Source organism: Pituophis catenifer, unplaced genomic scaffold (genome assembly GCF_029215685.1).
Source record: "Pituophis catenifer annectens isolate HBS135680 unplaced genomic scaffold, rPitCat1.0.hap2 SCAF_12, whole genome shotgun sequence".
NCBI lineage: Eukaryota > Metazoa > Chordata > Lepidosauria > Squamata > Colubridae > Pituophis > Pituophis catenifer.
In genome coordinates, this window is record NW_027256892.1 from 1,142,469 (window position 1) to 1,154,866 (window position 12,398).

The window sequence follows — 12,398 nt, forward strand, 5'->3', positions numbered from 1 at the left end:
GTTCCATTCCTTGCAGCGTGCAAATAAAGTAGATGTATTTTTACATACATGGGCACACGTGTATACTGCTGCAAATCTTGCCACGTACTGAAGAATTAAGACTGGGTGTGAATACGCACCCCATTCCCTAACTAATTCAGAATGGATGCTCATTTGGGTGGATATAAAGGCTTCCATTCTCTCTTCTCCTGCACAGAATGTAAATTTCATATAAACCAACAGCCCAAAGAAATTTTGTTTTGTCAAGGTTTGTTGGTTCCTGGCAAATAGTTCTCCCAACACAAAACAATTGCAGGAATGTGAAGACATTTTTTCTCCGTAGAAACCATGGGAAAATAGCAATCACATTCAACCTGTGTGTTGTTTCCACCTGTCCAGCCTGACCCGTAATGTCCCACTTTTAAAGAATCTTGAGAACAAACTACATTGAAATAATAGAAAATACTTGTAGCTTCGGTTTTAGATTTTGATAGTGGTTTCCTCTCCAATTTTTTTTCAATTTGGTTTCTGAACGTTTCGTTACTAGGCTAGGTAACATTTTCAGCAGGGTTTCTTGTCCTTATCCTCTTTAAAGGTAAAGGTAAAGGTTCCCCCTCGCACATATGTGCTAGTCGTTCCCGACTCTAGGGGGCGGTGCTCATCTCCGTTTCAAAGCTGAAGAGCCAGCACTGTCCGAAGACGTCTCCGTGGTCATGTGGCTGGCATGTCTCAACGCCAAAGGCGCACGGAACAATGTTACCTTCCCACCAAAGGTGGTCCCTATTTTTCTACTTGCATTTTTTTTATGTGCTTTGGAACTGCTAGGTTGGCAGAAGTTGGGACAAGTAACGGGAGCTCACCCCGTTACGCGGCACTAGGGATTTGAACCGCTGAACTGCCGACCTTTCAATCAACAAGCTCAGTGTCTTAGCCACTGAGCCACTGCGTCCCTTTTATCCGCTTTAGTTTATTATAAATGTCTTGGGTGTAATACAACCCATGGCTTAGGACCCGGGTATTTACGAGACCGCCTTCTGCCACCGATAGCCTCCCACCGACCAGTACGCTCCCACAGAGAGGGGCTCCTCAGGGTGCCGTCGGTCAAACAATGCTGACTGGCGGACCCCAGGGGGAGAGCCTTCTCTGTGGGGGCACCTACCCTCTGGAATGAGCTGCCCCCGAAGATACGGCGGATCCCGGATCTACGCACCTTTCGCCGTGCCCTAAAGACGTTTTTATTCCAACAAGCCGGGCTGGCCTAACTCTTTTAAATTGTTTTAATTTTTAAGCTGTTTAATTATGGGTTTTGTTTTGTTTTTTAATTTGATTTCTATGCCGCCCTTCTCCGGAGACTCAGGGCAGCTTACAATGCATTAAGCAATAGCCTTCATACTTTTGTATATTTATACAAAGTCAGCTTATTGCCCCCACAAACTGGGTCCTCATTTCACCTACCTTAGAAAGGATGGAAGGCTGAGTCAACCTTGAGCCTTGGCGAGATTCGAACCTGCAGAAATTGCAGGCAGCTGTGTTAATTACAGGGTGCATTAAACCACTGTACTACCAAGGCTCTTATTATGGGTTTTAATACAGGGGTGCTTTTAATTGTGGGCCAAATTAATTTAATCGGATTTTAATACTGTTTTTAAATTTTATATTTCTTGTGTTTTATTTGTTGGCTGTTCACCGCCCCGAGTCCTTCGGGAGAAGGGCGGTATATAAATATAAACAATAAATAAATAAATAAATAAATAAATAAATAAATAAATAAATAAATAAATAAATAAATAAATAAATAAATAAATAAAATAAAATAAATAAAATAAATAAAATAAATAAAATAAATAAATATAAAATAAATAAATAAAATAAATCACACAAACAACTGATCACACGCCACCCAAGACAAGACAAAATCCTGCTGATGATGTTACCCAGTCTGGTAAGGAAACGTTCAGAAACTAAATTGAAACAAGCTTGGAGAGCAAACCATTTGCCAAAAACAAGCTACATTTTCCCACCTGGACTGCTGCTGATGCTGGACTTTCCTTTAGCAAGAATTCCACCGTGAAGCTAAGCAAAACGCACAGAACTTATTTGGAGCTTTCACGACGATGCCTCGCAGCAGGAATTATTACCCTGCTCTCTTCCTTACCTTTGCTTGCTTTATGAATATCTTTGTCCATAGAACACGCGGTGCAGCAATGCTGAGGGCAACGGAATCCTCGGGATTCAAAAACGGCTGTCGTGAACTTGCGGACGCAGGCCTCGTGGTAGAATTTGCCACACGTGTTGACCGAGCAGCGCTTCACGTCTTTGCCGGGAAGTTTGCAGGAAAAGCACATATGCTGCCCTTTGAAGAGGAGAAACGTAAAAGGGTTTAGCTGGAATGCAGAGGCATTCTTTCAGCCTGGGAACCGGAGGGGCCGTTTACAAAATATTATGGTGTTAGAATGCAGTACTGCAGGCTGCTTCTGCTGACTGCCAGCTGTCGGCAGTTCAATTCCCATCTGCTCAAGGTTGACTCAGCCTTCCATCCTTCTGAGGTCGGTAAAATGAGGAGCCAGGTTGTTGGGGGACACTGTAAACCGCTTAGATGGGCCTGTAAAGCACTGTTAAGTGGGATATAAGTTTAAGTGTTATTGCTATCAATGTCTTATCTCTCTGTGTGTCTATCTCTGTCTCTCACTGTGTCTGTCTGTCTGTCTGTCTGTCTCATCCAAGAAGCTTCTTCAAAAACGTCTTCAAAGAAAAACCAAAAAGTCCAGTTGCCTCTCAAAAAAGCACCTTTGGGACGTACTGCTTAAAGGTTAAAGCAAATCCCACTTCCAATATTCCACAATTTAATCTTTCTTTGCTATCTATCTAAAAAGAATGTGAAAATCCAGTTTTCCTAATGGATGATAAGTGTTGGACGGTGAACTTAGAACTGTGACAATATCTCACGGGAGACATTTTCAGACGTGGGTGATAGTGAGACGGTGCAACATTATATTCCCCTCAGCTTTCCAGAGGCTAAAAAAACTCAGGCTATTATGCCATTTTCTTTAGCTATCCAATGTGAAGGAAAACAAAGAGGACCGATATCCTAAATGGAGATCAACAGTAAAAATAAGTATCAAGTTAATGCTTAAACTCAGTGCTAAAACACAAATGACTTCAACTGTCACGCTGAAGAATATGGGTTAGGCTTGAAATCTTAAAACACAATCCATTTTGAAAGAGAAAGCAAGCAAGAATTCGTTGAGCAGACGCTGAAAAGCCCGAACTGATCCTTGTTTAGTAGCATTCAGAGCTTTTTGGCGTTTCAGCCACTTTGTCAAGGCAAAAAAAAAGAAAAGAAAAAGGAATTCCACTCATTTACCATTTTTGCACTCCAGGCAGATAAATTTCCCATCAGGCTGCGAGCTCAATCCTAGGCATTCTGTATGGAAGACCCTGTAGCATTCACCTTCGCACGAGACTAGAGACTCACCGGTGCTTTCACAAATCTTAAGAAGAAAAAGGAGAGAAAAAAAAAAAGAGAGAATCCAAATAAAGTCATCGAGTTTCTAATTCAATCAAGTCAAAAAGCTAAATGTTTTAAGAAACAGAAGGATCTTGACAGACTTGAACATTGGGCGCTATCTAACAAAATGAAATTCAATAGTGAAAAAAGTAAAGTTCTAAATTTAGGCAAGAAAAACAGAATGCACAGGTACAGTACATGTGGTACCTTGCTCAATAGTAGTAACTGTGAGAGGGATCTTGGAGTCCTAGTGGACAACCATTTAAATATGAGCCAGCCATGGGCAGCAGCTGCCAAAAAAGCCAACACAGTTCTAGGCTGCATAAACAGAGGGATAGAATCAAGATCACGTGAAGTCTTAATACCACTTTATAAGGCCTTGGAAAGGCCACACTTGGAATATTGCATCCAGTTTTGGTCACCACAATGTAAAAAAGATGTGGAGACTCTGGAAAGAGTGCAGAGAAGAGCAACAAAGAGGATTAGGGGACTGGAGGCTAAAACATATGAAGAACGGTTGCAGGAACTGGGTATGTCTAGTTTGATGAAAAGAAGGAGCAGGGGAGACATGATAGCAGTGTTCCAGTATCTCAGGGGTTGCCCCAAAGAAGAGGGATTCAAGCTATTCTCCAAAGCACCTGAGGGCAGGACAAGAAGCAATGGGTGGAAACTCATCAAGGAGAGAAGCAACCTAGAACTAAGGAGAAACTTCCTGACAGAACAATTAATCAGTGGAACAACTTGCCTCCAGAAGTTGTAAATGTTCCAACACTGGAAGTTTTTAAGAAGATGTTGGATAACCATTTGTCTGAAGTGATGTAGGATTTCCTGCCTAATCAGGGGGTTGGACTAGAAGACCTCCAAGGTCCCTTCCAACTCTGTTTCCTTCTTTCCTTTCCTTTCCTTTCCTTTCCTTTCCTTTCCTTTCCTTTCCTTTCCTTTCCTTTCCTTTCCTTTCCCTTTCCCTTTCCCTTTCCCTTTCCCTTCTACTCCATTCCATTCCATTCCATTCCATTCCATTCCTTTCCACTCCATTCATGCTGGATTACCATGCCATTTTCAAGGTTCCTTTACTATAGAAATACTTTTCAAAGACCAGCACATCCCACGGGGACAAGCTACACTGGTGGAAAGACATCAGCCATGGAAGAAAAACAGGGTTAGATTCCTCATTGTGACCCAGGGATATTGATGTGTATTTTCTAATCACTATTTCCCATTAGATGGCATCCAAAGTTTGATGATGTGGGCATGAGGATGCTGCAACGGTCATAAGTGTGAAAGATGGCCATAAGTCACTTTTTTCAGTACTGTTGTAACTTCAAACTGTCACTAAATGAACTGCTGTAAGTTGAGGACTACCTGTATAGTCCTGGCTCATACAGATGTGAATCATTAGGAAGGAAATAAACAGTTATTGCAGTTGTGTTCACCTTGCAAAAGGGTTCCAGATATAGAAATTTGATGACTTCCCTGCCCGTTATGTGAAAAATGAAACTGGAAGGAGGAACTGATAATCTGCACCGTATTTTTCTTTTATTCACCCTATTTATGTTTAAACTCAGCTGAACGAGGAGACTCTGAAAATCTTTTTCGGTTTGCAAACCCATTTTTTTTAAAAAAAACGTTCTGCAGCACTGATTAACTTGCAAAAGTAATCGCTCACTTATTTTAAGAAAAGAATTGATCCTCTTTAAGTGGGTGAACGAGGAAGATCTATAATATGGCGGGGGATGAAAACCTGTCACTAGATGGCAGCAGATAATCCAGAGAGAGAGAGAGAGAGGAGAGAGGAAGAGAAAGAGGGGAGAGAGTGAGGAAGAGAAAGAGAAAGAGGGAGAAGGGAGAGGGAGAGAGAGAGAAAGGAAGAGAGAGAGGGAGAGGGAGACAGAAAGGAAGAAAGAGAGAAAGAGAGGGAGGGAGGGAGAGGGGAAGAGAAAGAGGGGGAGGGAGAGAGAGGGGGGAAGAGAGAGAGGAGGAAGAAGAAGAGAAAGAGGGGTAGGGAGAGGGAGAGAGTGAAAGAGAGAGAAAGGAAGAGAAAGAGGGAGAGGGAGAGGGAAAGGAAGAGAGAGAGAGAAAGGAAGAGAGAGAGAGAAAGAGAGGGAGGGGGAGAGAAAGAGGGGGAGGGAGAGAGAGGGGGAAGAGAGAGGAAGAAGAGAAAGAGGGGTAGGGAGAGGGAGAGAGTGAAAGAGAAAAAGGAAGAGAAAGAGAGTGGGAGAGAGAGGAAGAAAGAGGGAGAGAGGGAGAGGGAGAGGGGGAGGGAGAGGGGGAGGGAGAGAGAGGGAGAGAGAGAGAGAGAGAGAGAGAGAGAGAGAGAGAGAGAGAGAGAGAATGATTCTCTGAACAGTGTGGATGTGGCTGATAACTGCTGAGTAAAACAATGTGTGGAATATGCTCTCCATCCATCCATCCATCCATCCATCTTCCCACTCTTCCAAATCCATAAGGACTTCCAAGGGATGCCCTCGGTTGTTGCGAAGGGTGATGGATTGTTTTCTGGGTTAGTCAGAACCAGCAAGACCAGGAGACACCCAAGGAAAATCAGTGGATATCCCCTGAGGGGAAGCAGCATCCTAAACATCTGAGGAACATTTCGTGGGGAGCTTTTCGAAAGAGCTGGAGGTTAGGACTAACAGGCGGAGAGTCAGAATGGATGTCAGTATTTGCTGTTATGGTCAGCTTCCCTCTCTTGAATTTAAGGGAGCAATTACTCTTCACGATCGTGCCATCTAAGACGTTTCCCTTATTTGTGGGTCAGTTTAATTAAAGTGATGGAATCTGTTTTCTTGCAGAAGGCATCTTAAAACTAACAAGTGAAAAAAAAAACCTAATTTTCTTTTCCACTGAAGCAAGCAAGCAAGAAGAAATAAATGTGAAATATGGACACGGGGAAAGGAGCTGTACAAATCAGGTGGAGCCTCATCCCGACTGAAGGCAAGAAGAAAATAAACAAGATATAACAGTCAAACGGATCTCTGAGAAGACCTGGATGTGATTAGACTGTAAAATAACGAAGGACCCTTAAAATGAAAAAAAATTATATGGATAATGTGTAAATGCACTTTAAACTAAGGTTTTTAAGGAGACGGAGGCAAATTAAATCAACCTACAGGTACAGGTAGATCACAGTTCACTTAGTGACCGCCCAAAGTTAAAAGCACCGAAAAAAGTGACATGACCATTTTTCACTTACGACCATGGTTTGCATTCGGTTGCTTATAAACCGACTCGCATTTATGACGATTTGCAATGTCCCGGGGTCACGCGATCTCCTTTTGCGACTTTTTGAGAAGCAGAGTCAGATTCATTTAACAACCGGCTTACCGATTAAGCAGCGCTTCAACTTAACAAATGTGAAATCGTAAAGCGGGGCAAAACTCACCTAATAAATTTCTCACTTAAAATTTTTGGGCTCATTTGCGGTCGTACGTTGAAGGCTATTTTGTTTTTATTTGTTTGTTTGTTTGTTATTTGTTTTTTAATTTCTTATTATTTGACCTTTTGGCATTTGTTAGCAGGGGTAGATTTCAGCAGGTTCTGACCAGTTCTGGAGAACCGGTAGCGGAAATTTTGAGTAGTTCGGAGAACCACTATTAAAAATTCTGATTGGCCCCACCCCCATCTATTCTCTGCCTCCCAGAGAATCAGCTGATTAGGAGTCCCAGCTGATCAGGAGGAAATGGGGATTTTGCAGTAACCTTCTCCTGAGTCGGGAGGGAAAGGAGATTTTACAGTATCCTTCCCCTGCCACGCCCACCAAGCCATGCCACGCCCACCAAGCCACACCCACAGAACCGGTAGTAAAATTTTTTGAAACCCATCACTGTTTGTTAGTATTTGACCTTTTGGTAAAGGTGATTCAACAGAAATGAAATACCGTATTTGTCTGTCTATAAGACACCCCCATGTTTCATGTAGTTCCTTGTAGTAAGCACACTACAAGCCATTGCTGTGCAGAAGCTATCTTGTTAAGAGTGAGAAATACAACAACAAGAGGAGATGCATCATAGGAACAACAGAGATGAAATCTAGAGTGGCAATGTGATACAAGAATCAACTACAATGATAGATAGGGAATGATAGAGCTGCATATTAGAGCAGGGGTCTCCAACCTTGGCAATTGTAAGACTTGTGGACCTCAACTCCCAGAATTCCTCAGCCAGCAAAGCTTTGAAGGTTGGAGACCCCTGTATTAGAGGCTCATCCGGCATGTGCGGCCTTCTCCTCTCAGCCTCCTGTGTATAAGACGCCCCTCCATTTTCAAGTAAATATTTTAAAGAAAAAGTAGCGTCTTATATACGGAAAAATACCAGGTGTCATGCCTGGAAGCCATATTACCTGTGTGCCTTGAGGATTCAGGCCTACCACAATCATACCGTGGGAAGTTGGGAGGGTGGGGGGATTGCATGAGTGAAGTAGAGATAGCCATAACAAACTTCTCGTAGTGTGTCAGGCAGCTGTGCAAAGAAAAAATGGGAGGATGTCTTCAGTTCAGGAAAGAACTGATTGCAGCTGTGGTGGTGATGTCCGAGATGTGAACTTTCTTGTGGGTGAGGAAAACCCGGAAGCTTTCAGATTCGGGTTTTCCCAGATGTGCAAATATGACATCTCTAATAAAAGTTAGCTTTGAGGAACTTCAAGCCTCTGAGTTTGATTTCGTTAGGGGTGTTACTTGGAACCCTGACACCAGGATTACAGCCATAACGTATTCTCAGATTTGCACTTTTCATTTACCTGACAAACGGTGTCTCTCTTACTTGTCCCTGAACCTCTTCTCGACAAACTCGAATCCACCGACTGGACGTCAGAAACATCAGCATCTGCTGTAGCCAATGGGCTGTCTGACTGCTTTCCGAAACTACCCTAAAATAAAGCAGGCGCAGTTGTTTTCAATTTTTTTTTTTTAAGAAGATCTCTATAAATAAGGATCCCTGTAAATCCAGTTCATTAAAGGGAAAACAAAACAAAACAAAACAGCTAACTATTTCCATAACTTCTTTGAACTCTGACTTGAGGTCAATTAAAATGCCGTCCTTGGTATATAATCTCATCTACCCTAGGGACGAAATTTGCAGAAGGATGAATACATTGCCTGGATGAGGAAACTTAATTCTGTTTAAACAAACGTTATCTCTTTGCAAAATCCGTCCTACCAAATTTGGAAGGGGGACGCATAGGGGAAAATATTAAGTATAGCTCCCCATATCAAAACAACTTACCTTACATGCAGCCAGAATCTGAAAATAACATTTAACACAGCATAGTACTTAAGCAAAATGTTTTCGTTGAGATCGGCATATGTGGGACTGATTGAAGTAGATTGTAGGGGTGATACCGAAATATACCGTATTTTTTGGAGTATAAGATGCACCTTTTTCCCCCCTAAAAGGGGGTGAAAATTTAGGTACGTCTTATACACTGAATGTAGCCCCGCCACCTACTGGCCCCCATTCTTTGGCCTCTGCCTCCCAGCAATTTACCTCCTTGCAGCAAGAAAAAACAGCTCCTTTCAGCTTCAGCACAGCCTAATTAGCACAAGTTGATTGGATCGTCCTCCCGATTCTCAGCTGTTTTGCTCCCAGCTGTCTTGCGCAGGCCTCTGCTGCTTGCTGCAAGGAAGAAAATTGCTGGAGCAGATTTTTTTTTTCCTTGTGCTAATCAAGCTGTGCTGAAAACGAAAGTGAAAGTAAAGCAGGCTGTTTGCTGCAACGAGGCAAAATTGCGCAGAGGCACAGGCAGATTTGTTTTTCTTCTTTTCTTCACCAAAAAAAGTAGGTGCGTCTTATAGTCCGGTGCATCTTATACTCCGAAAAATATGGTAATTTTTTCATATTTTATTTTTCTATGTATTAAACTACTGTATTTTATTCCAATTTTTATTCGTATTTTTATCCAATTCCATTTTAAATTGTTTTTATCAGACTTTGGTAATGATTTCTGTCTGGAATTTTGCACTTTGATATGGCCCACGGACTAATCAATAAAGCAAAGTAAGTAAACTATAGTGTAATCACAAGGGCCATTTTCCAAAAAGAAGCCGTGAACCGAGCATTTAAAAAAAAAAAAATGCTATATTTTTCTACCCTCTTGAAAAACTATCAAACAAGCGATTTTAAGCTCAAAGCATTGATTTGTGTTTGGCTTTCTTCATAGGGAGCTTCTCATCACTGTGTGATGGTGGTTGCGCTTGGAAAGTTGATTAGTATCATCATTACAGATGTCTACAGAGAGAAGCGGGGCATTTAATCATAAGATGCCTCTTTCATTGGAAAACAAATAAATGAGAACTAAAAGAGAAACCAAGCAGCCCAGAACTCTGGAGATGTAACAGTAGAAAAAATCTGGCCCCTAAAATGCAGATCTCCCAACTACAAACCTTCAGCTTTACAATCCAACAGAAGCCCCTTTCAGAAGAAATCAGAAAATAATATAAAGTGCCCAGTTAAAATGTCTACCAGGAGGGACCACATGGCCAGTTTTCCTTATTGGGACTCATCTGTTTCCCTGAAAATAAGAGCTATCCAGAAAATAAGACCTAGCATGTTTTACGAGTGTGCCTAATAGAAGCCCTACTCCCAAAATAAGCCCTACTTAAGAGCCTGCCCAGCCGCCTGGTTGCTCGAGGTGCCATGACCACGAGGGGAGGCGGGGTGGTGGTGGAACTGCCCCATGTGCCCCGCACTGGCTTACCTCAGGGCCCCACAGCCCCAATACCAGCTTCGTGGTAGCAGCACTGGCAGCCATGTGCAGCAGGAGTACACATGGCTACCAGCCAACTTCTTCTGCTTGCTCACGGCCGCAACGGAGCAGGAGGCTGAGTGGTATGTTGGTGCTGCGGCCATGAGGCGAGGCAGATGTTGGGGCATGGATGGCCTGGCTGGGGGGACCCTGAGGTAAATTGGTGCAGGGCGTGTTGGGCAGTTCCACCCCCACCTCGCAGCAGCGGCACTGGCACACCCTCCTGCCCACGTGAACAAACAGAAGAAGTGGGCCTTCTGTAGATGGGGGAAAAAAAATAAGACCCCCTCCGAAAATAAGCCCTAGTGCTTATTTTGGGGCCCAAAAGAAAATAAGACCCGGTCTTATTTTTGGGGAAACACGGGTAGATGTTATTCTATGGGGTTCCAATCCTCTACTGGGAATTGAATATGCCCCCCATGTATGGGATTCACGGACATAGCTTTTGTAATGTGGTCAGGAATCTTTTCCCCTCTCCAGAATTATTCACCACCCCTTGGCAAATAAATCTATCCCACTAGCTGTCCTCTCTGTGTCTTATCATCCTTTCTAGGGCTCTTTCTAACACGCCTATTGTTTTCTGTAGAGTCCTCATAATAGCTTCATAGGTAACAATGCTAATTGGGACCAGAAAGTCCTTTTTCTTAAGTGACATGGCTGAAAAGCGCAATGGCACGCGATTATGCTGACTCATGATAGCGGTTCTAACGCTCTGAGTTATGTTCGTTTAGCAAATCCTGAGTGATCATTAAACAGGATGTCACGTGATCATGCTTAATGATGTCACGGAAGTCACACCATTTGTGACTTCCTCCCAGCTTCCCCAGTGCTGGCAGTGGAGGTCACAAATGGCAATCATGTGACTGGAGGATGCTGTGACCATCATAATTGCAAGCCGGTTGCCAAGTGTCTGAATTGTGATGCTGGTTGCAATGCCACGATTGCAACCATGAGGACGCGTCGTAAGCCCCCTTCCTTTAGTGCCATCATTACTTCGAACGAGGGGTCGTTTATTGAGGACTACTTGTATTCTCTCTACTCTTCCCCTTACCCCACTGAGTATCCTCCAATATATATATATATATATTAATTTGATTTATATGCCGCCCTTCTCCGGAGACTCAGGGCGGCTTACAATGTGCTCAGCCATAGCCTTCATCCTTTTGTATATTTATACAAAGTCAGCTTATTGCCCCCACAAACTGGGTCCTCAATTTACCTACCTTAGAAAGGATGGAAGGCTGAGTCAACCTTGAGCCTTGGCGAGATTCGAACCTGCAGTAATTGCAGGCAGCTGGTCTTAATAACCAGCTTAATAACAGGGTGCCTTAGACCACTGTACTAACAAGGCTCTTTATTATTAATTTCCTTATAGGACTTCCCTGGGTTATTCTCAATCCTCTCTTAAATCATTCTCTAGCTCAAATTGCTTTACTGCTATTCCTGATCAGGACTGAGTATGAATCACTTCCTTCTCTTCCTTTTTGGTGGCAGGTTACGCGACAAACAATGTCTCTCTAAAAATCCCACCGTGTATCATTTCTCAGGCACCTTGGCTTCAGGTGAGCCCTAGAGGAATTTTGGGAATACTGCTGACGTTTTATTTTTCCGCACTTCTGCAATTAATGATGGAATTTTGAATATTAAGAAATAATAATCATGTTATCATTAAGATACGAGAAGCTCGCAAGCTTCACCAAACTATCTTCTGTCTTTGCCAACCTGAAAATAAAATACTCTTTAAGGTTTTTCTGATTTGAATCTTTCTTGACTATTTCTGATCATGTAAAAATAAAAAATTGATAAGTAGAACAGAATTTTAAACAATGCAGAGAAAAGCAATGTTTCAGCCCTAACCCAACCACCATCATCAAGCTAATGCTAACAGTGATAGATTAACTGTTCTACTTAGTGTTCTGGGTCAACTCTTTCCATTTTGTTTCTTTAAAAGCTATAATTTTCATGTTTGTTCCCAGCCTTGACTGCAGCAGCATTTTATATAATTCCACTTTTTTCGACATTTTCTTTTTTCAATGCAGAGAAAAAAAAGACTACCAAACAATAACACTCGGAATACAGAATTCAATTCGATCTTAAGGAAGGAGCAGAAATGTAACCGAATTGCACTTAAGCCAACATTGTTTACGTTTGCCTGATGTCAAAAATCTGTTTT

At 42.5% G+C, this 12,398-nt stretch overlaps 1 protein-coding gene across 1 annotated transcript in view; it reads right to left on the minus strand.

Moving 5' to 3' along the window:
* The window catches only part of NSD3 (nuclear receptor binding SET domain protein 3), a 103,107-nt gene that overhangs the window by 37,656 nt on the left and 53,053 nt on the right, over positions 1-12,398 (minus strand). Inside the window, exons 11-13 of the mRNA XM_070952235.1 lie at positions 8,222-8,350; positions 3,344-3,470; positions 2,135-2,332 (exon numbers count right to left, since the gene is read on the minus strand). Coding sequence (XP_070808336.1) covers positions 2,135-2,332; positions 3,344-3,470; positions 8,222-8,350 — 454 coding nt within the window. The remainder of the gene's footprint in view (positions 1-2,134; positions 2,333-3,343; positions 3,471-8,221; positions 8,351-12,398) is intronic.